This window comes from Dictyostelium discoideum (assembly GCF_000004695.1).
Source record: "Dictyostelium discoideum AX4 chromosome 1 chromosome, whole genome shotgun sequence".
In the NCBI taxonomy this organism is placed as follows: Eukaryota; Evosea; class Eumycetozoa; order Dictyosteliales; family Dictyosteliaceae; genus Dictyostelium; species Dictyostelium discoideum.
This window is the reverse complement of record NC_007087.3, coordinates 4,152,331-4,179,723: the sequence shown is the minus strand read 5'-3', so window position 1 is coordinate 4,179,723 and position 27,393 is coordinate 4,152,331. Positions and strand designations below refer to the sequence as shown.

Sequence of the window (27,393 nt, the reverse complement as noted above, 5' to 3'; positions counted from 1 at the left end):
GGAAGGAAAAAAAAAAAAAAATTTTTAAAAACATTTTTATCACTTAATCTTTCCTTTAATGACTCATCAACCATTGGTATACTGATCCTCCTCTTCTTCCTCTTCATCATTCTCTTCTTCCAAAATTACCTTTGAAATAAAAAATCTGTTTCTAGAATTAAAAAAAAAAAAGAAAAAAAAAAAAAAAAGATTTATATACAAAATGGTAATTATTTTATTTTTTCAATATTATTATTAATTTGATTTTGATTTAAAATTGTAACACTATCACCATCACTCGAGGTTTGATCGATTGAAGTATTTGTTTGATTATTATTACTTAAACCTGGATTATAACAAGATTCTAAAAATTCTACTAATCTTTCACATAATTCAATTGATTCTGAAAGTGGTGCCAAATGAGAGTATTTTGAAATTCTAATGGTTACTGCTTTTAAAAGTTCAAATTCCTTTTCAGAGCCTTTTAAATTAATTTCCTCTGTGAATTTATTTGACCAAATATAAATTAATCTTAATGTTTCTTTTAACAAGGTTGTTGATTGTAATTGTTCATCTGATTCTTTAAAAAGATTTAAATCGAGATCATTGTTAAACTCGTGATAGACTAACAATATACCGGCTTGAAAAATGTAATCTCGAAATAATGGTTCAATTTTCTTATAGAGTGAAACTGCTTTACTGAGGAATTTAATGATTTTCAATTTCAAAGTTTTGAATTTACTCTTTTGCTTTGAATTTAATGATAATGATGGTGATGTACCCAATGCCACTGTTACTTTTACAATAAAACTACCAATAAAATCTTCACCACCTTTACCACCAGCTAATAACATCATTAATTCTGCGTCAACCATTAAATTCTCTGCCAACTCTATATATAATATCTTTTGATCAATACTACAACTACTTGAAAATAAAAAATTTATATTAACTTGATCAAAAATACTGCTAAATCTACGTAATACACTAAAATTATTATTATTATTATTATTATTATTATTATTATTGTTTGTTTTTGTTGTTGTTGTTTGTTGAGTTGTTGTTACCATTATTCTATCAGTAATTACTAATAAAGAAGTTAATGTTAAATCAATGATTTTACTTGTATTACTACTTAAATTACATAAACCATTGAAATTATCAATAATATAATTTAATAAAGTATTCTTTTCTTTTTGATTATTATTTCTCCTTTTTAAGTTTGATGTTATTGTATCTATATTCATATTATTATTATTATTATCATCATTGTCATTATTATCATTATTAGGATTTAAAATTTCATTATTTAAATAATTTGGATTTGAAAGTGCTAAAATTTGTAATTCTTTAATTTGTTTTTCTTTTAATTTTTGTTCAGTAAATGATGATGGTTTAATTTGTTGTGGTGTTGAAAGTGTAAATATTCTTGGATTTGACATAGTTTGTAATGGGAATAATGTTATTTTTTGATTATTTGATAATGTTAGTGTATGTGGTTGTGGGGGTGGTGGTAATAATTGAATACTTTGAATTTCATTTAAACAATTATTATTATTATTTTTAGTATCACTATTATCGCCACCTCCACTACTACCACTATTTGATAAATGAGGTACTTGAGAAATTAAAGTTGAGGTTGGTTGAGAAGAGGATGATGATGATTGAACTTTTGTTGAAACTAAACCAGAAATTATATAATCAACACAACCATTACAAGTTGTCAGTAATGTTAAAATTACATCTAATGCTTTTTCAACTGCAATTGGTGATGGTAGTTTTAAAAATGGTAGCAATCTTTTAAATAAACTATTACTTGGTCTTTGAAGTGATAAAACACTTGAAAGACATGTCGATAAATCTTCACAATAGTTTTGTGGTAAAAATGTAAAAACCTCATTCGTCACTGATTTCAATTTGTTTGTTACATTTAATGAATTTGGTGTTGGTTGTTTTGGTTGTGCTACTATCATATTGGATGATGGGGTTTTTATTATTTGTTGTTGAGGTTGTTGAGGTTGTTTTGAACTATTATTACTATTTTTTAAAACCACTGCAGGTAGAACAGTAGTTGATGATTGTTTTAATTGTGGTAGTACATTATTATTATTATTATTATTATTATTATTATTATTATTTTTATTTGCTAATAGATTTGGGGTTGAAAATGAAAGGTAAGGATTATCACCTGATGAAGAAACTGATGATAATGAATTTGCATAGTTTGTTGGAAGTAGATAAAAAATACTTGGCGAACCATTATTAAATGATAATAGTTTAAATAGTTGATGATTTTGTTTACTAATTTCAGCTTTTTGTTTTGAAATTGGTTGTAATCCTATATTATGTGTTGTAAATGGTCTATCAAATGGATTCAATGCTGATATATCTTCCATAATTTGGTCCATTATAATCTTTTCTTTTGATATCTTTGGTAAAACTACCACTTGATTTGATGTTTGTGCTGGTTTCTTACCAATTGCCGTTATATTATTATTATTATTATTATTATTATTATTATTATTATTATTATTATTATTATTATTATTATTATTATTGTTATTATTGTTATTATTGTTTGTTGTGGTATTTGAGGATTTTAATTTCTTTGATGGGTCTGACGAAATTTCATTTTCTGGTTTTCTCTTTTCTGTGCTTTTTGGTTTGGCTGCTATTGGTGTTGCTGTTGTTGCTATTGTTGCAGTGGATGCTTTTGAATCTGTTGCTGTTTTTGATGGTGCTGATAATAATAATTGTTGTTGTTGTTCTTTTAGTTCTTTTTCTTTCTTTTCTAATTCCATTCTTAATTGATTAATCAATTTATCACTTTCAATCTTTTGTTTTTCTAAACTTGTAATTATTTGTAAATGTTGCTCATTATTTTGTGGAATTGGTGGGGGAAGTGGTTGTTGTTGTTGTTGCTGTTGTTGTGGTAAACCTTTTATTGGGCTAATACTTTTAATATTAAACGATTGAGGTAGTTGATGCAGATTTTTTTGTGGATTTGTTAATAAAGGTGCAGTTGTGGATGTAGAAGAGATTGTTGTAGTGGTGGAAGAGTTGGTGGAAAGGTTTGGTCTCATTAATTCAAATTCATTATCTATATCGAATGAATATTCCGGCGATAGTGGTAAATCAGTTCCTTCAATTGGTGGTGGAAGTGATGTAACTGATGATTGTGGTTGTGGGAGTTGTTGTTGTTGCTGTTGTTGAGGGGGTGGTTGTAGTATTTGTTGTTGTTGTTGTTGTTGTTGTTGTTGCTGTTGTTTTTGAGGAAGTTGAAGTGGTTTACCATTGGTGATATTACTAATTGGCTGCTTATAGTTATTATTAACTATTGGAGGTACTATTTTATTAGTTTTCATAGGTGGGTTAAATGAATTATTATTGTTATTATTGTTTATATTGCCAGTGTTTATTGGGTGTTGTTGTTGTTGTGGTCTCCCATTTTGATGGTGTTGCTGTTGTGGTGTTAAAAGTGGTTGAGGTTGTAATGTTGGTGATTCTTGTTGTGATATTGTAGTATTGCATGATGGTGTTTGAATGAAGAATTGAAATTCATTAGGTTGGTGATGGTCATTATTACTATCTTGTAAATATAATTGCTGTTGTTGCTGTTGTTGCTGTTGTGGTTGTTGCTGATATTGATATTGTTGTTGTTGTGGGGTAGGCTTATGAAATTGTTGTTGTTGTTGTTGTTGTTGTGATTGTTGAGGTATAATTGATTTTTGTAAAGGTGATCTAGTGGGTGATTGCTTACTAATCATCGATTTATTAATTGGTATCATTGGTACCTTTGGTTTAAATTGACTCATTCCTATATTGTTATTGTTATTATTATTTATATTTCCCATCATATTATTGTTATTATTGTTGTTCATACTATTATTGTTGAAATTATTGTTGGCATTAATACTATTATTCATTCCAACAACACTATATCCTATCTTTTTAATTGGTTGTTGAAGTTGATGCTGTGGGAGATTTCTATTTGGTTGAACAGGCATTTGTGGCTGTATATTATTATTATTATTATTATTATTATTATTATTATTATTATTATTATTATTATTATTATTAATAGTAATATTATTGTTATTTCGGAAACTATTTTGAAAAAATAAAAAAATAAAAAAAAAAAAGTAATATTAGATTATTTATACATTTATTTAATTTCAAACTATTAAAAAAAAAAAAACATTACTTACTTATTTTGGTGCATCTTTATTTAAATATGTATATTTTATTGTGATCCCTTTATAGATCATTATTATAACTTTTTTTTTTTTATATATCCACAAAAATTCAAATAAAAATAAATTAAAAAATTTGAAAAAAAAAAAAAAAAAAAAAAAAAAAAAAAGATTTCAAAATGAAAAAAAAAGTGAAAAAATCAAAAATTCTAAGAAATTATACTTTTTTTTAAAAAATTCCAAAACCACGATTAGATATTATTTTTTTAAAAATAAAAAATAAAAAAAAATGATAAAAATAAAAATAGAAATAAAAATAAAATCTCGGTTGTGTTAATTTTTAATTTTTTTTTTTAATGTTACATTATTTTTAATTTTTTAATTTTTTTTTTTTTTTTTTTTTTAAGAAGAGATAGCGACTAAAGCAACAACACCGGCAACTTTTAAACCTGTAATGATGCCATCAGCAGTTTTTTCACGTCTAGTTTTTCTTCTTTTAACGAAACCATTAACTAATTTATAATCGTGAGGATGAGTTAATTTACTAACGTATGGACCAATCTTTGAACTCTTTTTAATTGATTTGAAATGTTTTTTAGTGATACCACCCAAAGTGTGAGATCTCCATTCTTGATAAGTTGTTAAATAATTTTGAGGTAAATTGGTCAAGCCAAAGTCTAATGCTGTCAATGCAATTTTCAAAGTACCATGTTTTGCAAATGATAGATTCTCATTGGTCACAACTTCAATACCTAATGGTAATTTTGAGACGTCAATACCCACATAGCCCAACAAATCGTCACAACCAACCACATCATGATCGTAGATGTCAAACATGAGTAATTCCCTCTCCACACAATCTATTTCCACTGCTAAAGTTTCCTCCCAAACTGGATTTAAACATTTATCAACGATTCTTGTTGCTTTAAATGATTTCAAACATGATGATTTAATTTTAACATATGGGTCTGACGTACCACCAATATCAGCCGCAATTAAATTACCTGCTGAAATAATTCTAACCTTTAATCTTCCCTTACCAATTGGACTACTACAATAGAATGTACATGTATCTGGTACACAAATAGAATCGAAATTGATTGTTGCTTTTGAATTCATATTCATATCAAAAGTTGCAATTGCTCCTGTTGGTATCATTAACATTGGTTCAATTAAATATTGTGATGATGATGATGATGTTGTAGTAGTAGTGGTTGTAGTGGTTGTTGGTAAAATTCCATTTAAAATTGCTTGTGTTGGTTGTGTTTGATAATATTCTTGCTGTTGTTGATAGTATTGTTGGTCATATTGTTGAGGATATTGTTGTTGTTGATAATATTGTTGTTGTTGTTGTTGTTGTTGTTGTTGTTGTTGTTGTTGTTGTTGAATGAATTCAATTTGTCCATATTGACCCGGTTGTGGTGAATAAGGATTTGTTGTATATTGTGGTACGTCAGTTTCTTTACTTAAATTTATAGGTTGATATGTTGGTTGCTCATCAATTTCAATGTTTGTTATTGTTGAGTTATTTGGTCTTTTCTCTAATAATGGCGTGGTGTTTGCACTATTATTATTAATAGTGGAGGTATTATTGTTATTATTATTATTATTATTATTATTATTATTATTATTATTATTATTATTATTATTATTATTATTTTGTTCTTCTTCTAAACCCATTTTTAATATTATTATTATTACTCTTTATATTTCTACAAATTATTATTGAAAATGTTTTTTTTTTTAATTTTAACTTTTTTTTTTTTTTTTTTTTGAATATATTTTTTTTTTTTTAAAATTTAAAAAAAAAAAATTAAAAAAAAATAAAAAAAAATAAAATTCAGAGAAATCGAATCGCCCTTAATGTCGCAACCAAAAATTTTGATAAAACTAAGAACCAAATTCTTTCAGGTTTTAACAATTGCCAGAAGCCATTTCAAAACAAAAACGTGCTTTTACAGCAAAATACCAAACTTATTTTTTTTATAATTAGAAAAAAAAAAGTTTGGTATTTTAATTTAAAACACGTTTTTGTTTGAAATGGCTTCTGGCAATTCAAATCCAATTTTTGTATTTTGTAATAAATGCACGTTTTTAAAAGAAAAAAAGTTCTGTTTTTTACAATAAATTAGTTTCTAGCAGTTTAATTTCAATTTAGGTATTTTACAATGCACGTTTTTAAAAGAAAAAAAAGTTGTGTATTTTGCAATGGATTCATTTTTTTGTTTGGACACATTTAGGCTGTTTAAATCAAAGTTTTTATTACAGCCTCGCTTACCAGTACATATAAATGTGTCTTCAAATGTACAGAAATAAAAAAAATAGAAACATATTTAGAATCAATAAACTAATAAAGCTCAATATTTTTTATTAATCATTAAATGATCATTTTTTCTTTTATTTTTTTTATTTTTATTTTTTTATTTCCGATTTTCTTTAACAGTTACTCTTGAGAAAAAAAAAAAAAAAAAAAAAATTAGCCAAAAATATAAAACAAAGGGTAAAAATTAAAATTTGATTGTAAAGTATCAAAAATTTAAAGTGTAAATTAATCCATTCTTTTAAATCTTAATTTTTATTCTTTTTTTTCTTTTTTTTTTTAAATTAAAAAACAAACCAACCCAAAAAAAAAGATTTTTTTTTTTAATTTTCTTTTTTTTTTTTTTTTTTTTTTTTTTTTTGTGATCATGACTTTCACCAAAAAAAAAAAATCAAAAAAAATCAAAAAAATTGTTTTTTTTGTTTTTTTTTTTTCTTTTTTTTTTCATATTAATTTTATATGGAAAAAAAAATTGTGAACAATTAAAAAATCATTGACTATAATAAATTCATTATTAAATTATTTTATTATTTATTGTCATTTTTTTAAGATTTTTTTTTAGATCTCTTATTGGTTTAAACAAATTTATAATATAGCCTACAACACACCATGTTTTGTGGTGTTTTTCTTGAACACTATCCATATCAATTGATCCTACTGAAAATTTATATCTTAGTGGCATACTTGTAATAAAGAATCTTTTTATTTTAGCAAACACATTTTCAATAATTATTCTTATTGATTTTTGATCTATATCTGTTGTTTCTGTTCATAATCTCTTTTACCTTTTGGAATAGTTAATACTAACCTTCCAACACCAACAAATCCTCTATCACCCAATATAAATTCTTTTTCTTTTTCCAATTTTGATATAAAGTCTTTAACTTGAGCCTTCCAGAAGTAGGATCTTATTTTGCAAGTACTTATCTTTTAGATAATAATGCAAACAATTTCTACCTTGGTATCGATTTAGCGCCATCCGATAGTAATGCACCACGTAAACTTTCAGTAAATGGTAAAGATTGTACAAGATGTGATTGGATTCAATCATTAAATAAATGTACAACCTCTGGTATGTTCTCATTGAGTTCTGTTGATATTCCATTTGGAACTGGTAGTGGTGGTCAAGATGAAATTTCAATGATTAAAACTTACCTTGGTAATGATGTAACCAATGGTATTCCAAGTACACTCAATATATCATTAGCAGGTCCACATTCATACAAGTTTTATTTATATTCATTTAATTCAGATTGGACAGGTTCAATCATTAGTCCAATACCATTATTTTCAATTAAAATCAATGGTAAATATCAAGAACCAATAACAAGAGCACCAACATATCTTCAATCTAAAAGATATGGTCCATTCTATTGGAATAATATTAATTCAAATGAACAAGTTTTATCAATTGGTTGGGCAAATGATAATATTAAATATTCAATTCCATTATCTGGTATTGAAATTTATTCAAGTATTCAAACTCCATTCTCAATCCCATTTTAATCAATGATTAATCTTTTTTTTTTTTATAAATTCGATTTTTCAACTATAAATTTTTGAAAAATAAATAATCATTGTAATAATAATAATAACAAAACATTTAAAAAAGTAAATAAATATAAATCTGTTTTGTTAAGAAAAAAAAAAAAAATAATAAAAAAAATCTTCAATTAATTGTGTTTATTTTATAAAATTAATTTCTTTTATTTATAAAAAAAAAAAAAAAAAAAAAAAAAATAAGAAAAAAAATTAATAAATAAAAATGAAAAAATGACCATTCATCGTAAATAATTTAAAAACCATCATTTGGTTATTACCATTTTTTAAAAAAAAAAAAAAAAAAAAAAAATTATTAAAAAATGTTCAAGAAATATTTTGGTGATTGGTGGAAAATAAAAGGGTATTGAAGATAACCAATGGAAAACTGGTTGTCAGTCTTGGTTTGAATATTAAGAAAAAAAAACTATGAAAATTTTGTGTTAGATTTTAATCTTATCAATATTTACTTTTTTTTTTTTTTAATTTTTTTTTTTTAATTTTTTTTTTTTTAATTTTTTTTTTTTTTTGTGATTTGTTTGGGGTTAAAAAAAAAAAAAAAAAAAAAAAAATGTTAATAAAAATAATCTCTTTGTATTTCAAAATCAAATAAACACACTTTATTAAATAATATCTAGTTACCAACAATTAAACATTAGTTATTAATCATGGATTAAAATGTTTTCTCATTGTAAAAAATTTATTATAAAAAGGTAATGAAAATTTATTTATTTTTATTATTAACAAACTTTTCAAATCAATCAACAACACACAATGAAAAATTATTTTATTGTTTTTTTATTTCTTTTAAAACTATTATTATTATTTAATTGTATGTTTTATTTATTTATTTTCTTAATTTTTAAATAAACAACACTCATTTTATTAATATTTTATTTTTTAAACTTTTTTTTTTTTTTTTTTTTTTTTTTTTTTTAAATTAATATAATATAGATTGTAATTCCCAAGTTTCAATTGAAGAATTATACAATGATGACGAAATAGATACAAGATATTCTGATGGACAAAGTAACTACCACTTTAAATTAAATTATTTTCCAACAAGCACAAATTCAAATTACACTGGTGAAGAATTTTTAAGTTTAGAAAGAGGTGCTTTCATAAGACCATATAGGTTAGCTCAAAGTTGTACATTAATTGGCGCATCAGTTAAAATAGAGGATTGTCAATTCATTGGACCAGCTCCAGTCTATAATGGTCTCCCCTATTCAATCGTTATATCATCAGATCTAACATTAACAATTGCAGGTTCAATAAAAAATATTCCAATTCTTATTGTTCAAGGTCATCTATTATTACATCCAAATTATAATGTAACACTTTCATTCTATAAGATGCAAATCTTATCACGTGGTACTTTTGAATCTGCACCAAATCAAGGAGTTAATCATACTATCATCGTAGAAAGATCACCTAATGATTACCAAATTGATCCATGGGATAGAAAAGATATTCCATCAATACTTTCTCTTGGTGGTAATATTACGATTAGAGGTTTCGATTCAAGCTCGACATGGACCGGTTATGATAGAATTAATCAAACAACATTCATTAGATCTTTTCCATTCACAAATAATGGATTACCAATTATTAAATTAGGTGGTTTAAGAAATGTAGTGGGTATTGAACAATATAAGTTAGATAATTATTATACAAACATGACAAAGAATGTTTATAATGATAAATATGCATTTGATCCAATGAAAACACCTCATACTGGTCATGTATTAATAAATCCTTATAATAAAAATGTTTGGATAAAAGGTATTGGTAGTTGTTCAATAGTTTTCACTGGTTCATCAACTGTAAATATTAAAAATTCAGTATTTTATGATTTCGGACATACAACATCATCACCATTGGATCAAATCAATAATATTCCAAATAGATATCCAATCACATTATACCACAATAAAAAATCAGTAAATATTGAAAATAATTGTTTTTTACCATCAATCAATTCTCCACAAAAAAGTTCAACAACAAGATCATTCATTGGTGCAATTCGTTCATTTGGTAATATCATTGGTAATTCATTCGTATTAAGTGAATCTTCAACCGGAATGGCTATGAGTGGTATTTCATTATTATATGGTACCGAACAATTCAACATCAGTTATAATTCATTCATATCAATTTATACAAACACTGTGGTAGAATCATCAAGTAGACAATATCCAGATAATATCAATTATATCAATAGTGGTATTATTACAACTTCACCATATTCATTCTACGAATCAAATGTATTTGAAGGTAGATTCAAAGGTGGTGCAATTCATATTATTCCATTACAATCAAGATCAACAATTGCTGGTTTAAATAGTGATAAATTATTAGGTATTTACAATGGATATGAACAATCAAATCTCAATGATAAAGTACCCAATAGTATTTGGAATAAAGTTATATTCAAAGATAATGTATTCTTTGGTGAATCAGAATTTCGTGTCACATATCCAATGTCATTTCAACCACCAATTAAAATCAACTTTTTAAGAGGTTGGCATATTAATCAAAGACCATCAAAAACATTACCACCAAATGAAGCAAATGTAGATTACTCATATGATTCATCATTAATTGGTGATTTTATAAAAATCTATCTTACTGAATCCAATACACTCTTTGGTAAATGCAATAGTGTTTCATTAAAGAATGTAGATTTATCATTTTCTTATGCGTTTTTCTCAGATTCTTTTAGATGCAATTACATTTCAATCGTTGATTCAAAATTCTCACAACAAATAAAAGACTATGATGATAGTGTTGGCTTTATTAAAAAATTATCTAATCAACGATACCTTTCAAATGTTAATGGTACAAAAGGAAGTTTTTTAGATTCAGTAACTGGACTATTACCTTTTTATCAACTATCACCAAAGAGTATTATTGATCAACCATTAACTCAAAATAATTTTACATTCACATTCATTCCAAACTCTGAATCAGTTTTAGGTAGTACAAATCAATCTATTGAAACAATAGTTGATGATGACGTTCAAAATGGTACATTCTTAATTTTACCAGGTTCTTCAACGCAATCAAAGTTTGTTCAATTACCAGAATCAGCCAATGGTCCTTATACAGTAGTTTTATCATCTAAAGTAAATTATAATGATGGTACTAATTATCCAGCAGGTTCTTATTTTGCAGGTACATATATTGTTGATAACAGTGCAAATAACTTTTATCTTGGTATTGATTTATCACCACCAACCGATGATCACTTTACATCACCACCACGTGCATTATCAATTTTTGGTAAACAATGGACAAAATGTAATTGGATTCAATCATTAAATAAATGTACAACTACAGGTAAAATCTCACCAATTTCAAGAATGACAATCATTGGCGAAGAAATCACAGAAAATGATGAAATTTCAATGATAACTTCTTACCTTGGTAATGATGAAACCAATAATATTCCAAGTACACTCAACATTTCATTAGCAGGTCCACATCAATATAAATTTTATTTATATTCATATAATTCAGATTGGACAGGTTCAATCGTTAATCCAATACCATCATTTACAATTAAAATCAATGGTAAATATCAAGAACCAATAACAAGATCAGCACCATCTTATTTAACCTATAAAAAGTATGGTCCATTCTATTGGAATAATATTAATTCAAATGAACAAGTTTTATCAATTGATTGGGCAACTGATAATATTAAATATTCAATTCCATTATCTGGTATTGAAATTTATTCAAGTATTCAAACTCCATTCTCAATTCCAATTAATTCAAATGAAGAATTATACAATTTTAATTTAACCAATATTATTCATGATAGTGAAGGTAGTGAATTTTATAATATTAACTATTTCCCAACAAGTACAAATTCGAATTACACTGGTGAAAATTTTTATAATTTAGATAAAAATCTTTTAAAAGTTACCAAAGTTACATTATTAAATGATTGTGTATTACATGGTCAAACAGCAAGCATAACAGATTGTAATTATAAAATAACTTCACAACAGAGTGGTTTCCAAAATGATGCAGGATATATTTTACCTTCTGACTCTTCATTACTTGTTAAAGGAAATGTTACTATCTATGTACCAGTAGGTAGAACATTAACAATTTCAGGTTCACCAAAGATAATTCCAGTCCTTGTTGTTAAAGGTCGTTTATTATTAGATCCAAACAATGATACAAAATTTACATTCTATAAGATGCAAATCTTACCAAATGGTATTTTTGAATCAACACCAAATCAAACTTATAATCATACAATCGTTGTACAACAAATAATCGATGCTAATACTGCTCAATGGGATAGAGAAGATATTCCATCAATACTTTCAATTTGCGGTAATGTCACAATTAGAGGTTTCGATTCAAGTTCAACATGGACTGGTTATGATAAAACAAATGAAACAACATTCATTAGATCATTTCCATTCACAAATAATGGATTACCAATTATTAAATTGGGTGGTTCAAGAGATGTAATAAGTACTGAACAATACAAGTTGGACTCCTATTACACAAATATGGTTAAAGATTATTTCCATAATGAAAATAAATATGCCTGGGATCCAACCACAGGTAGTGATACTGGTTTTATTTTAATAAATCCTTATAATAAAAATGTATGGATTAAGGGTATTGGTTATTGTTCAATGGTTTTCACTGGTTCGTCAACTGTTGATATTCAAAATTCAGTATTTTATGATTTCGGACATACAACATCATTACCATTAGATGAAAATAATAACACTCCAAATAGATATCCAATTACTTTATACCACAATAAAAAATCAGTAAATATTGAAAATAATTGTTTTTTAGCAGCAATTCATCCAGGAACTCCACAACAAAGTTTAACACCAAGATCATTCATTGGTGCAATTCGTTCATTTGGTAATATCATTGGTAATTCATTCGTATTAAAAGAATCATCAACTGATGGATTGAGTATGAGTGGTATTTCATTGTTATATGGTACTGAACAATTCAACATCAGTTATAATTCATTCATATCAATTTATTCAAATACTACTGCAGTACCATCAAATAGACAATATCCAGATAATATCGATTATATCAATAGTGGTATTATTTCAACTTCACCATATTCATTCTATGAATCAAATATATTTGAAGGTAGATTCAAAGGTGGTGCAATTCATATTATTCCATTACAATCAAGATCAACAATTGCTGGTTTAAATAGTGATAAATTATTAGGTATTTACAATGGATATGAACAATCAAATCTCAATGATAAAGTACCCAATAGTATTTGGAATAAAGTTATATTCAAAGATAATGTATTCTTTGGTGAATCAGAATTTCGTGTCACATATCCAATGTCATTTCAACCACCAATTAAAATCAACTTTTTAAGAGGTTGGCATATTAATCAAAGACCATCAAAAACATTACCACCAAATGAAGCAAATGTAGATTACTCTTATGATTCATCGTTGGTTCAATATGATTTATATACAATAAGAAAGAATTTTGCAGAAACTAATAATCTTTCAGGTAAATGTAATAGTGTTTCATTAAAGAATGCAAACTTTTCATCATCTTATAAATTTTTCTCTGATTCATTCAAATGCAATTACATTTCTATTGTTGATTCAAAATTCACACAAATGATTCATGTTGGAAATAGTACTGTTACTTTCATTAAAAGATTCGCTAATCAAGTATACCTTTCAAATGTTAATGGTACAAGAATTCATAGGTTATCTGGTATGTTTGGACGTTTATATCCATTTTACCAACTATCACCAATGAGTATTATCAATCCACCATTAACTCAAAATAGTTTAAATTTTACATTCATTCCAAATTTTGATTCACCTCCTATTAATAGAACATTACTTCTTGAAACTATAATTGATGATGAAATTTTTCAAAATAATTCAAATATTGATCCACTTGACAACCCAATTCATTCAAAGTTTATTCAATTACCACAAAGTGCCAATGGTCCATATACAGTGGTTTTATCAACTAAACCAATTTTTCCAAATACTTCAGGATATGAAAAATTTGCTGTTGGTTCTTACTTTGCAGGTACATATATTGTTGATAACAGTGCAAATTATTTTTATCTCGGTATTGATTTATCACCACCAACAATTGTCGGTGATGAACCACAACCACCACGTGCATTATCAATTTTTGGTAAACAATGGACAAAATGTAATTGGATTCAATCATTAAATAAATGTACAACTACAGGTAAATTCACACCAAATTCATCAATGACATTTATTCCATCTGAAATCACAGAAAATGATGAGATTTCAATGATAACTTCATACCTTGGTAATGATGAAACCAATAATATTCCAAGTACAATCAACATTTCATTAGCAGGTCCACATCAATATAAATTTTATTTATATTCTTATAACTCAGATTGGACAGATTCAATCGTTAATCCAATACCATCATTTACAATTAAAATCAATGGTAAATATCAAGAACCAATAACAAGATCAGCACCATCTTATTTAACCTATAAAAAGTATGGTCCATTCTATTGGAATAATATTAATTCAAATGAACAAGTTTTATCAATTGATTGGGCAACTGATAATATTAAATATTCAATTCCATTATCTGGTATTGAAATTTATTCAAGTATTCAAACTCCATTCCCAATCCCGTTTTAATGAATTCTTTTTTTTTTTATAAATTCGATTTTTCAACTCTAAATTTTTGTAAACAATCATTGTAATAAAAAATTATAAAAATAAAATAAAACAGATATCTTAAAAACCATATATCGCCTATTTGGAAGTTTAAATTTGTGGAGTGGCGAATTTCGTTGTTTGGCTAACCTTGGAATGTTCTTGCGACGGTTATGGTGTATTTTTTTTCTTCTAAATTTTTGTTTTGATTCTACTAGTTTATCAAGAGAATAATTAAAAAATATATATTTTTTAGATTCGGTTACTTAATTTTTTTTTTTTTTTTTTTAGATTTGGTTACTTATTTTTTTTGGTCAGGAATAACTTAATGTTTGTTGCTTCTTCTTGATGAATATCATTTTATTAATTAATTTTAGTGCCTTTTGTTGAAGGTAGTAAGGTTTGTTGTGTATCTTTTTTTTTTTTTTTTTTTTAAAGGTTGAAGAGTGTGTTAAGGGTGGTGATCTATTTGTTAGGTTTGATGGTATTGTTACTATGTGGAGAGGTATTTTCATATTTTACTGAATCCTTCACGTTGGTTTGAGGTGATATTTTAAAGTTTTTTTTTGTGTTTGTTGTTTCTTTTTTTTTTTTTTGGAATCGGGATTTAGTTTATTACAAATTTCGGTAAAAAAAATTATTGTAATGATTCACCATATTAAAACCAATATGGATTTATGTATTGACATATATTAATATGGAAATCATAAGAATCAAAATATAATTTAGTTACTAGTCATAACCGACTTTAGAAGTTTTGCCGTAATAGTTAACAATAAATAATATTATATACTAAATGACTTTAGGAGGCTAATCCTGGTACTCGGAATATTAAAATAAAGACTCTAAAAATATTAAAAAAAAATCATTGTATTTACTTTCTTAAATATACAAATAAACTCTTATTTTTTTAATTATATATTAACTTCAATAAACCAGTACACCTGATTTATTATATTATTGTAATAATCGCGAATAATTAAGCGACATAAATTAATATATAAAGTTTTTATCCCTGGTAAAATACAAATATAGATATAAATCTGTAACTGAAAAGACGTTAACAAATACAAGATTCTTACTTTACTCTCAGAAATTTTACCAATGGTTTCTTTAGTAAAATTAATTTTAGTATAAACAGTAAATAAAATAAAAATTAATTCATTGTTGTTTTATTCCAAATTGTGCACAAACGAAAGCTTTATTATATTATATAAGAGATATAATATTATTTATTATTTATTATTAATTATTTCTGTGTGTTCAAGGGTCACACAAGTATATACAAATTATAAAGAGTATTCCATAGGAATCGGAATACGAGATTCATTACAATTACATTATTTTCATCCTAGCTCGATTAGCTCAGTCGGCAGAGCGTGGTGCTAATAACGCCACGGTCGCAGGTTCGATCCCTGCATCGAGCAGAACATTTTAAGTGGTGCCAGAATTAGATCACAAGTTCGAATCCCTGTCTTAAGTTATCTTATTTTGAATTTAATTCTCTTTTAAAAAAATTAACGATTTTTTTTTTTTGAATTGGATAACGCAATTATTAGTTGCTTCTCCTTGAGATGCTAGATCGTATTTTATTTGTAGTTTTTTACAGGGTCTCTAAAAGAGGGGTTAGTTTACTTTTTTTTTTTTTTTTTTTTTTTTTTTTTTTTTTTTTTGTTTAAAATTTTGAATTTTATTATTACTTTTGATTAAAACATCTTTTTTGTCCAAACTTTTTTCCAAATCTTTTATTTTATCATCAGCTTCATGATTGGTGTTGATGACATATTTGAATTGTTTTTTTTTTTTTTTGAGTTTTATCCACAATTTCACTTATTTTTTGTAGGAATTTGTTTTGCTTAATATTTGTTTTTTTGTAATTTTCATCTTATTTCTTTCTATTGAAAAAAAAATATAACGATCTTTTTTTTTTTTTAATAACATCACTCAATTTGAGTGTGTTCTAGGAGAGTTTATTTGGAGTTTTTTTTTTTTTTTTTTATTTTTTTTTTTTTTTTTTTCTTGTTATTCTTATTTTTTTATTATTATTATTATTATATTATTATTATTATATTTTTATTATTATTATTATTATTTTTATAAATTTTTTTTTTTTTTTTTTTTTTTTTTTTTATGAGTAGTTGGTGATATATGAGCAGTATGGTATGAAGTGTTACGGGATGTTTATGGTCATGAGTTTCGAGTTCCAGTTGTGGCTGAATTTTTCGAGTCTTCTTTTTATTGATGCGGTCCGATTGATTGACTCTCGGTTATCAGTGCATCTTAGTTCTTGACGTAGTTGCTTTTCTACTATCTTTCTTGTTCTATCCCATTCGGTAACTCTCGCTTTTTTGATTTTTATGAATTATTTGGTTCTCTGTTATTATTGTAGTGTTATCGTTGAATTTTATTTGATTTCTTCTGTACCATATCGATTCCATAATGGCTCCTATCAGATTTGATGAGAATGGTGTGAGTAATTTTCCGAGAACTTTTTCGCTCCATGGACCGTGGTAAATGTTGTTATAGTCTTTACAGACCTTTTGATAGATTGAGTCGATATCCTGTTTTATTGATTTGCATTCGAAGAAGATGTGCATAGACGACTCTTCTTCTTTACATGAGTGGCAATTCTCCCCATGGTGTTTTGGAAGTGCCTTGAGTAAATACCTCCATGCTAAGTCTCTTCCTTTGATAGTTGTGATTGATCTGGCTTCTCTAAATGGTAGAGTTGGGTGATTAATCTTTCTTTTGACCTGAATATAACGATCAATTTTTTTTTTTGAATGGAATAACGCAATTTTTAGTTGCTTCTTCTTGAGATATGACTTATTTTATTAATTTTATTTTTAGATATTACAGGTGCCTTTTAAGGTTGTATGGTTTTTTTTTTTTTTTTTTTTTTTTTTTTTTTTTTTTTTTTTTTTTTTTTTTTTTTTAAAGTTGGGGGGTGTAGAGTGTGTTTGGTGACGTAATATATTTGTTGAGGTTTGATGGTAGTGCTACTGTGTGTAGTGGTGAGTTCCAGTGTTTGCTAAATCTTTCGAGTTGTAGGGAGATGATGTTTTTGAATTTTTTTATTTGTTCGTTGTTGGTTGCTTTTTTTTCTTGTCTGATTAGTTTGTATATGTTGTTTTTTGTTCTTTCCCAGGCTGCTGTTTGAGTTTTCTTTAGTTCGTGTACTAGTAGTTGTTGAATATAACGATCAAGTTTTTTTTTTTTGAATTGGATAACGCAATTATTATTTGCTTCTCCTTGAGATGCTAGATCTCATTTTATTTTTTTTTTTTTTTTACAGGGTCTTTTTGATTAAAACATCTTTTTTGTCCAAACTTTTTTCTAAATCTTTTTTTATTTTATCGTCTGGTTCGTGATTGATGTTTATGACGTATTTGAATTGTTTTTTTTTTTTTTTAATTGAGTTTTATCCACAATTTCGCTTATTTTTTGTAGGCATTTGTGTTGCTTAATATTTGTGGTGTTGTTTGTGATTTTCATTTTATTTTCTTTCTATCTTTTTTATTTTTTCTGATTAAACTTGGGTTTTTTTTTTTTTTTTTTTTTTTTTTTTTTTTTTTTTTTTTTTTTTTTTTTTTTTATTTATAGAAAGTACTGAGTGAATTATTGTATTTTTTGAGATGTTTAGGAAGTTCTATTGCGGGTGTTGATGATGATTTGTGACACCCCTTGTCCTGTTTTATCAATTGGTGCGTGGTGTGTTATTTTGTTTTTATATTGTTGATTTATTGAGTAAATTTTATTTGTTTTTATATTTGTTTCAGTTAGAAGTGCTGCGTCCAGCTTGTTGTTGTCTAAAACGGTGTTTATTATGCTGGCAGATTGGATGGTGTTGGATCCTTGGACGTTCCAAACACCTATTCTTATTGTGTTTTTCTTTATAGTTTTATTTGGGGTAGATTTTTATCTACCTTTTGAAGTTTCTGGTTTATTTTGTCTTCTAACTGATCTTTACTTTGTTCGTTGTGTTGTTGGTCTTGTGTGTTTGTGGGGTTTTTTGATTTATTGATTTGTTTTAGAATTTCCTTGTTGAAGTTGTCTATATCTTCATCCATTTTTGTTTTTATGCTTTTTTGTCCATATTCACCCAATTTTGGTTTGACTGGTGTTTTGTTGGTCCTGTTTGTTTTGTCTTGTTGTTTGTTTTTTGGTGTGTTTAACAATTTACTTGGTGAATCGATAATTTTCGATGGTGTACCATAGGTTGGGCTGAAACTCATGATATGTTTTATTGGAGAGGAGAAGAACCATTGATTTGAAGGGATTGAAAGTGGGAATTCTATTTTTCTTATTGCATCAGTGTTTGGGCTGGTGAAGTCGAAGATATCATTTACCTCTCTAAGTTTTTCTTCCGTTGTTAGTCCTTTGTTTCGCCGTGTTGTTTTATTGGTGTATTGTATGGAGATGGTGGTTCAATAGGTTTTTCTGATTTTGTTTTAATTTCTTGATTGTTTATCGATTGTGTATTGATCTCATTCTCTATTCTTGTTAGTTCATCTACGTTTTCTAGTGATGCTTCTATTACCTTTTGAGCTGTATCATCTAGGGCCATAAATGTTTTATCATTAGATGAGGATGTGATTGGTGGGATAATGATTGTTCTTTTTCCTTGTTTTGGTATTTGTTCTGATGTAGATTGTGGTTGTTGTTCATCTGATTGTTTTTTATTTTTGTTTTCTTCTTGATTTTCTGGTAATGAGGTTTGATCTCTCCATCCTTTGTTGGAGTGTCCAATTAATGTTAGATTGTCTAGTTCAATGATAGTGTCAAATTCTTCTACGACTCTTTTCACTGTTTTGATAATTAGAGTTTCGCCTTTAATTTCTGATTTAATTAGTTTACATCCTTCATTTTCTATTACCCATTCTATTTCTGTGAGTGATTTATACCAATCAAAATCTGTATACATATTTTTTGGTCTTATAGTGGTTATAAATTGTCCTTTTAATTCTGCATCAAACATATTTACAAAATAGATTACTGTACTAATACTATCTGTGAGAATTTTGAATGTATTATTACTTTTGATTAAAACATCTTTTTTGTCCAAACTTTTTTCTAAATCTTTTTTTATTTTATCGTCTGGTTCGTGATTGATGTTTATGACGTATTTGAATTGTTTTTTTTTTAATTGAGTTTTATCCACAATTTCGCTTATTTTTTGTAGGCATTTGTGTTGCTTAATATTTGTGGTGTTGTTTGTGATTTTCATTTTATTTTCTTTCTATCTTTTATATTTTTCTTTAAAAAGTTAAAAATCTGGAAATTTTCTGATTAACTTGGGTTCCCAGGTTTTTTTTTTTTTTTTTTTTTTTTTTTTTTTTGTTTTTTAAGTCTTTTTTATATGAAAAATGAAATAATCAAAAAAAGAGATTGTTGTTGTTGTTTGTTTTTTTCGATCTGATTATTTTTTGCTTTTTTTTTGAAAATTTTGCTACGCAAAATTCTCAAAACGAAACAAATAATAAATTACAATAAAGTAAAAAGATGGCTTTTTAAAATAGTTTATTTATTTATTTATTTGTTTTTTAAGTCTTTTTTATATGAAAAATGAAATAATCAAAAAAAGAGATTGTTGTTGTTGTTTGTTTTTTTCGATCTGATTATTTTTTGCTTTTTTTTTGAAAATTTTGCTACGCAAAATTCTCAAAACGAAACAAATAATAAATTACAATAAAGTAAAAAGATGGCTTTTTAAAATAGTTTATTTATTTATTTATTTGTTTTTTAAGTCTTTTTTATATGAAAAATGAAATAATCAAAAAAAGAGATTGTTGTTGTTGTTTGTTTTTTTCGATCTGATTATTTTTTGCTTTTTTTTTGAAAATTTTGCTACGCAAAATTCTCAAAACGAAACAAATAATAAATTACAATAAAGTAAAAAGATGGCTTTTTAAAATAGTTTATTTATTTATTTATTTGTTTTTTAAGTCTTTTTTATATGAAAAATGAAATAATCAAAAAAAGAGATTGTTGTTGTTGTTTGTTTTTTTGTATAACGATCAAGTACTGCTATAGTTTCAAAAAAAAATATACAAATGCCCAGATAGCTCAGTCGGTAGAGCGCAAGGCTTTTAACCTTGTGGTCGGGGGTTCGAGCCCCCCTTTGGGCGAAATTTTTTTAATTTTTCCACAATTAAATCACAGGTTCGATTCCTTGAAAACATTTGAAAAAAATGGGAAGATGTCTTTATAGGCTACTCCATAACAACAACAACAACAACAACAATACTTTACAAGAATGGTACATGGAGCAATTAAGTAGAAAAAAGCCCACACTTCAACCCTCAACGATATGTGCAGACACTGGGGTGTATTCAGAGTCAAATTTTACCAAAACCATCCAAAGATAAATGAACTTCCAGACTGTATAAGAAACGACAATGACGAACCACTAAAACTGAAAGAAATCTACGAACTCATGATCAAAGACAGACACCCAACACCAAGAAGAACAGAATGGCAGAAGTTATGGGCGGTGAGATACAACACAGCAATACCCAAAGTATTCATAAACATCAACAGCATTTCTCACCAAAAAGGTAGAAACACCCTCTTCAGATTCTTCTCAAGATCACTTCCAGGTATCAACCACGAAAGAGATACCAGATGCAAGATCTGTGGCCACCTATTCAGAGACCCTTATTCTCACCTCTTCACTCTATGCCAAGATATCCTAGATATTGAAAAAACCATCATATCAACAGTTAACAAATTATCATTCATCAAAATCCACAGATGGTCAATGGATACCTTAGACATATCAAAATACAACAGAACTGAGAGAATCTTCCCCAACCTCATAGGAATAATAGCACACCAATTATGGAAGATAATCTGTCACAAATTGTTCAACACTGATGAAAGCAAACCAGAGCCAAAATTCGAGCAAAAGGTCATAGAAACAGAATTACTAAATCTCATCGAAACTGAAAAATTCATCACACTAAAGAAAATCAAACACGACGAAGCAATACTAAAAAACACCTATCAAGATCTTCACAAATACAAATTCAACAAAGCCTGGCAAACCCCAGCAGCTCCGAACCCTCTTCCAATTTAAGTAGTAGTAAAAAAAAAAAAAAAAAAAAAAAAAAAAAAAAAAAAAAAAAAAAAAAAAAAAAAAAAAATATAATATAGTTTAAAAAATTTAATACAATTGAATAATAAAAATAAAACTGTTTAACAAACACCGCCGAAAAGACACAAGGACATTCCTTGAAGGTCTGATCACAGGTAAAAAAAAAAAAAAGGAAGATGTCTTTATCTATTTTTGAATTTTTGAAGGATGCCAAAAAAAAAAAAAAGAAAATACAAATATATTATTTGAGAGTGGAGATAAATTTTATTTAAATTTTTAATCGGCTTCTACAAACTTTTTTGTGGCTGGTAATGGAGAGGAGTTTGATTTATTTAAATCTTTTAATTCAACCAATTCATTGTAGAGTAAGTCTCTATCATTTATACCAGAGTATGATTCATTTACACCATTTTTAAAAGTAACTTTCAAACCAGTATCAAAGAATAATACTTTTTCTTTTTTAACTTGAACAATTTCAGACCAAAGGTAATGTTTCTATTTTTTTATTAAAAAGTTAGTGTTGAGAAAAAAAAAAAAAAAAAAAAAAAAAAAAAAAAAAAAAAAAAAAAAAAAAAAAAAAAAAAAAAAAAAAACTTACATTTGCTTTTGTTAAATTATTATGGTGGCAAAAGTAATCTCTGGTTGTAATTAATTTACCAGTGAAACAAGGATAAACTTGATAGATTATATTGTCTTTATCTAAATGGAATAATGTATGATACTCAATACTATCATCATATGAGATATGAGATTCATGTTCTGGTTTAATGTCAATGATTTTACCCTCTTTATTAACAACAGTTGATGTACTTTCTTTTACAATGAAATTACTATTATCACTTGTATGTAGTTCAACCTTTGATTTAATATGATCAATTATTTCAATCTAAAAGTAAATTGATAATAAAAAAAAAAAAAAAAAAAAGGAAAAAAAAAAAAAAAAAAAATTAGAAAAAGTAAATTAATAATAAAAAAAAAAAAAAAAAAAATTAATACATACTGATTGATTTAATTTTTTAGAATTTAAAATTAAAGATTTAAAGATTGAATCTTGAGAAGTTATAGAGCAAATTTCATAAGTTTTATCATCATCCATTGTAATTATAAATAAAACATCATTAGACTCATGTTGTTGTCTTGTAATTGATTTAAATGATGAATATTTTAGGATAACTTTAGTTTCATTATAACATAACCAACTTGACCAACATAAACAATCATTTAAAATATAAGCATTTGAAGGAATACCATTTAAAGTTTTACATTTGAAATCATTTTGATAAATTGATACTGATGAATCCAAAGAAAATTTATCTAAAACGAAACGATTCTTAAAGGAGCCAAGTGTTGAAATTATCTTTTTAAAAGAAGAATCTAATTCTGGTGTAATTAAACCATTGGTAACAATTGAACTACCACTATTACAATAGGATGAAATTGAACATAAAACATGTAACTCTTTAACATAATTATTTTTATTAAAGTTAAATGATTTAAATTGTTCAAATTGATTAATTGAAAATAATTTTGAATTTATAAAAGAATAATCTATTGGTGATGACGATGATGATGGTTTAGACTCTCCAATAAAAGAGCTAATACTATTATAAACTTGTAATAAATTTGAAGGATTTGAAAGATAAACTGAAATAGTTGAAAGTAAATACTCTGAATGATTTCTTAATTGTTCAATTGAAATACCACTACCATCTGCATTGAAAAACTCTTCCAATGTTGGATAAATTGATAATATAACTAAAGATTTATAGAAAGTAGTTTCTAATTTCTCTGATTGTAATTTAAATTCTGGGAATAAGATTCTATCAAACTCTTTCCAAATTGATTGCCAAACACCTCTAATGAATCTACTAAAAGTTGGATAATAAAGATTACCACTAAGAATTGTCAATTCATTATTTAATAGTATAGTTAATGAATCTAATAATTCATTTACTTTATTTTCATTTATTAGATTTGGTATTTGATCTTTTGATAGTTTACAAATCTGATCATCATGATTATTCTTTGAATTATCTAAAATTTGAACTAATAAAACTTTAATCCATTTACTAATATTATTAATTACTAAATCAATTATATAATCATATTTCTTTTTTGAATTTAAAAATGAAATACCAAATGAATCTTGAATTTTTTCTTTTAAATTTGGTAATTTTAATTCTAAATCACTTGAAAAATCAAATAATAATTGTCTTGAAAATTCTAAACAATTTAATTTAATACAAATTATTGAATTTGTAATTTGAATATTTGAAATAGTATTTCCATTTGTTGTAGTGGTAGTAGTTGTTGAAGATTGTTGATCAAGGTTTGATAATTTAATTTTTGAAATGAATTTTGATAAACTTGAAATATAATTATCATTAACTTCATCAATAAATAATGGTATTGTTGAATTATCTCTTTTTAAATCTGATAAAATTGAATTTAAAACTATATCTAAATATTGATTATATAATTGATTAACAATATCAATCAATTCAAAAAGGAATTGATCAATTTCTAAATCTAAACCAAGTAAATGATTTTTACCAATTTCAAAGATTGTAAATAAATCAACCAATGAATTTGAATGTAATTGATTATTCTTACTATCAATTGATTTCCATTCTTCTTTTTCAAGACTACGACCAATCCAAAGATTAAATTGCTTCTTAATTTCTTTAATCCACATTTTAATAAATCTTTTAAATAATTGATTTAAATTCATCATTGATTCAATTTCTTTTTCATATGGTTTAATAATTGTTTTTTCAATTTTTTGAATCTTTTTCAAAAGATTAAATGTTTCCATACAAACTTTATCCTCTTTTGCTAATAATCTTTCAGTTTCTTCTTTCAATAGTTTGTAATAACTTTTTGAAGAGATTGTAGCCAAATCGAAATGGGCTGGGAAAAATTGTGAATACATTTCAATATCCAATAATAATTGTAATTCAATTGCATCATAGATATCTAATAAACCAACTATATTTTCAAAATCTTTTGAACCTTCAATTGAAATTAGTGATTTTTCTTTTATACAACTCCAACAAAATTCAATGTAATTCTCTACAATTTTCTTTAGTTTACATTGTTTTGATTGATAATTATAAATTATCTCCAATGTTTCAATTGCCAATGTTAATAATGTACCACTTGATCCAATATTTTCAGCTAATTTTGTTTCTTGATTAATTGTAATTGGGAAAGATAATGGATATCTTTTTAAAATACCTTTATATAATTTCTTTATAGATTTTAACATTATTAAAAATCTTTCTTCAATTGGTTTTGATAATGGAATCTTTTTAACTGTTACCAATTCAATTGATTCCAATAATAATCTATTAATTTCATCCATAGCTGATGTTGAAATTTGAAAATTTTCAATCAATTTTTCAATCTTTACCAATGGAATAATTAATGGTGATAATAATACTCTTGATGAAAATGATTCTAATAGTTTTTCAATTTCTTTTGGTAAATTAATTTCATCTTGACTATTAATTGAAAATTCAATTAATGATTTAATTGAATTTTCATGATTTTGATTCATTTGGATATCAATTTGTTTTGAAGGTAAATTTTGATTGTTTACATTAATTTCTTCAACTTTTAAAATCTCTCTCTTTAAATGAATTAAACCCAATTTAATTGAACCATACTTTCTAATTTCATTATCATTCTTTATATCTGGACTACTTGTAATTCCTAATAAAGATTTAAACTTTGTTAAATGTCCTTTTGGTTTTGATAGTAATTCATATTCTTGAATATTTTCAACGATTGGATTAATATGATTCATATATTCATGATGACCATGTTCATTACCATTACCATGTTCATCATCATTATCATGATGATGATTATGAATTGATTTATTTTCATCATGTTCATGCTCATGTTCATGTTCTAAATGAATTGGTAAGAATCCCATAAAATCTGATTTACTAACTTGATCGAAATCATAAATGGAAGCAATTAAAATATTTTGATCTGGTTTATCAGTTGACATTATAAATTGTTCATTCCATACTGGTGTTAATGTACCCTTTTTAACTGTGGTTTTAAAACTACTATGATGATGATGTTTTTGTTTTTCATCATTTAAATAAATTGTATTTAATGATTCCCTATGATGTGGTTTTTCATCTTGTGAATCTGTAAAAAATAAATTTACATAAGGATCTGATGAAATTAAATCTTTAATCTCTAATCCTTTTGCACTATAAACTTTTACCATCACTGTGTTTAAAAAGTTTAAATATTTAATATTTTGATTCTTTTTTTCAATTTCTTCAATTCTTTTTAAATTAAAAACTCTAATCTTTTCCATTAAAATCTTATCACCTCTAAATTCTTCACTTTCAAAATCTTGTAATTTTGAATAATATTCTTTATATTTATTAATTTCTAATAAATAATACTAAAGTAAAATTATTATTAATATATATACATATTAATTTTTTTTTTTTTTTTTTTTTTTAATAAAACCATTATTTTACTTACTTTGGTTAAAGATAATGATTTTTTAAATAAAGTTTTTAATAATTTATCAGAAATATTAAAGAATTTTTTTAAAGATTTATTTATTTGTGATAATGAATCAAAAGGTTGATGAATTAATATATCTGATAAAAAATAAATTAAAAGAGTTGAAAGTGATTCATTCTTTTTAATAATTTCATCATTCAATTTAATTTCAGTGGCTTCAACAATTGTATTTGTTGCTGGTGCTGTTGATATATTACTTGATGATTTATTAATTTCATTTGGTGGTAAAATACTTGATATAAATTCTGATTTCAATTTACTTAAATTTGTACAAAATGTATTGTCTGACTTCATTCCATGATGGTGATGATGATGAAATGAATTGAAAGAAAGAAATGCTGAAAAATCATGGTGATTAAAAAAATTTTCAACTACTTTGAGTGATGATTGACCAGAATGTTCAGAGTTATCACATTTATTAATTTCTGTTGTTGTCACATTGTTACCATTACAGAGATGATCATCAAATAAATTTAATTGACCAAATCCAATACTTTTTAATTTCATTGTTTATAAAAAAAAATTATTAAATAAAAAAAAAAAAAAAAAAATTATTAAAAAAAAAAAAAAATGGTGTGTAGAAAAAAAAAAATAAAACTAAAAATAAATTTTTTTTTTAAAAAAAAGTTTTTGATTATTCCCGATGAAAATATCTTCTTTTTTTTCAATAAATAAAAAAATCATGCGATGTCATTAATTTTTTTTTTTTTTTTTTTTTTTTTGAAAAGATTTGGTAATTTTCTTTTGAAAATGTGAGATAATGTTTGTGAAAAAGATATTTCCATTTTTTTCATTATCCATTATTACTATTAACTTTAAAAAAAAAATATCTACATTTGATAATTATGAAAAAAAAAATAAAAATAAATATAAAATTTAATAAAAAAAAAATTTTATAAATTTTTTGTAATAATAACACTTTGTTGTTTTTGCATAATGAAAAAAAAAAGAATGTTTATATATTTTTTTTAATATAAAAATAGAGCTCTCGAAATTACACAAAATGATATATAA

General features: G+C 25.3%; 8 protein-coding genes and 2 non-coding genes across 10 annotated transcripts; 5 read left to right on the top strand and 5 right to left on the bottom strand.

Moving 5' to 3' along the window:
• Nucleotides 1-209: 209 nt before the first annotated feature.
• DDB_G0270068 (hypothetical protein) lies at nt 210-4,201 on the bottom strand (the record flags this gene model as incomplete). Its single annotated transcript, XM_641430.1, has 2 exons — nt 210-4,086; nt 4,188-4,201. The coding sequence occupies 2 exons, from the start codon at nt 4,199-4,201 to the stop codon at nt 210-212; spliced, it is 3,891 nt and encodes a 1,296-aa protein (XP_646522.1).
• Nucleotides 4,202-4,574: 373 nt separating this feature from the next.
• egeB (C2 domain-containing protein) lies at nt 4,575-5,852 on the bottom strand (the record flags this gene model as incomplete). Its single annotated transcript, XM_641429.1, has 1 exon — nt 4,575-5,852. One exon carries the CDS (start codon nt 5,850-5,852, stop codon nt 4,575-4,577), a length of 1,278 nt encoding a protein of 425 aa, XP_646521.1.
• A 610-nt stretch (nt 5,853-6,462) lies between these two features.
• Nucleotides 6,463-7,998, top strand: DDB_G0270724 (hypothetical protein; the record flags this gene model as incomplete). The annotated part of the gene is made up of 3 exons (XM_641428.1): nt 6,463-6,476; nt 7,055-7,065; nt 7,370-7,998. The coding sequence occupies 3 exons, from the start codon at nt 6,463-6,465 to the stop codon at nt 7,996-7,998; spliced, it is 654 nt and encodes a 217-aa protein (XP_646520.1).
• A 267-nt stretch (nt 7,999-8,265) lies between these two features.
• DDB_G0270066 (hypothetical protein) lies at nt 8,266-14,708 on the top strand (the record flags this gene model as incomplete). Its single annotated transcript, XM_641427.1, has 2 exons — nt 8,266-8,278; nt 8,986-14,708. 2 exons carry the CDS (start codon nt 8,266-8,268, stop codon nt 14,706-14,708), a joined length of 5,736 nt encoding a protein of 1,911 aa, XP_646519.1.
• Nucleotides 14,709-15,636: 928 nt separating this feature from the next.
• On the bottom strand, nt 15,637-18,961 carry DDB_G0271028 (hypothetical protein; the record flags this gene model as incomplete). Its single annotated transcript, XM_641426.1, has 3 exons — nt 15,637-15,670; nt 17,151-17,439; nt 18,910-18,961. The coding sequence occupies 3 exons, from the start codon at nt 18,959-18,961 to the stop codon at nt 15,637-15,639; spliced, it is 375 nt and encodes a 124-aa protein (XP_646518.1).
• On the top strand, nt 16,081-16,153 carry tRNA-Ile-AAU-4. Its single transcript has one exon. It is a non-coding gene; the product is annotated as a tRNA-Ile (tRNA).
• Nucleotides 18,962-19,098: 137 nt separating the features above from the next.
• DDB_G0270064 (hypothetical protein) lies at nt 19,099-19,953 on the bottom strand (the record flags this gene model as incomplete). The annotated part of the gene is made up of 1 exon (XM_641425.1): nt 19,099-19,953. The coding sequence occupies one exon, from the start codon at nt 19,951-19,953 to the stop codon at nt 19,099-19,101; it is 855 nt and encodes a 284-aa protein (XP_646517.1).
• An 828-nt stretch (nt 19,954-20,781) lies between these two features.
• tRNA-Lys-UUU-6 lies at nt 20,782-20,854 on the top strand. The gene has a single exon. It is a non-coding gene; the product is annotated as a tRNA-Lys (tRNA).
• A 63-nt stretch (nt 20,855-20,917) lies between these two features.
• Nucleotides 20,918-21,804, top strand: DDB_G0271026 (hypothetical protein; the record flags this gene model as incomplete). Its single annotated transcript, XM_641424.1, has 2 exons — nt 20,918-21,052; nt 21,091-21,804. 2 exons carry the CDS (start codon nt 20,918-20,920, stop codon nt 21,802-21,804), a joined length of 849 nt encoding a protein of 282 aa, XP_646516.1.
• Nucleotides 21,805-22,098: 294 nt separating this feature from the next.
• DDB_G0270062 (hypothetical protein) lies at nt 22,099-26,886 on the bottom strand (the record flags this gene model as incomplete). The annotated part of the gene is made up of 4 exons (XM_641423.2): nt 22,099-22,317; nt 22,421-22,708; nt 22,823-26,251; nt 26,335-26,886. The coding sequence occupies 4 exons, from the start codon at nt 26,884-26,886 to the stop codon at nt 22,099-22,101; spliced, it is 4,488 nt and encodes a 1,495-aa protein (XP_646515.1).
• Nucleotides 26,887-27,393: the final 507 nt, after the last annotated feature.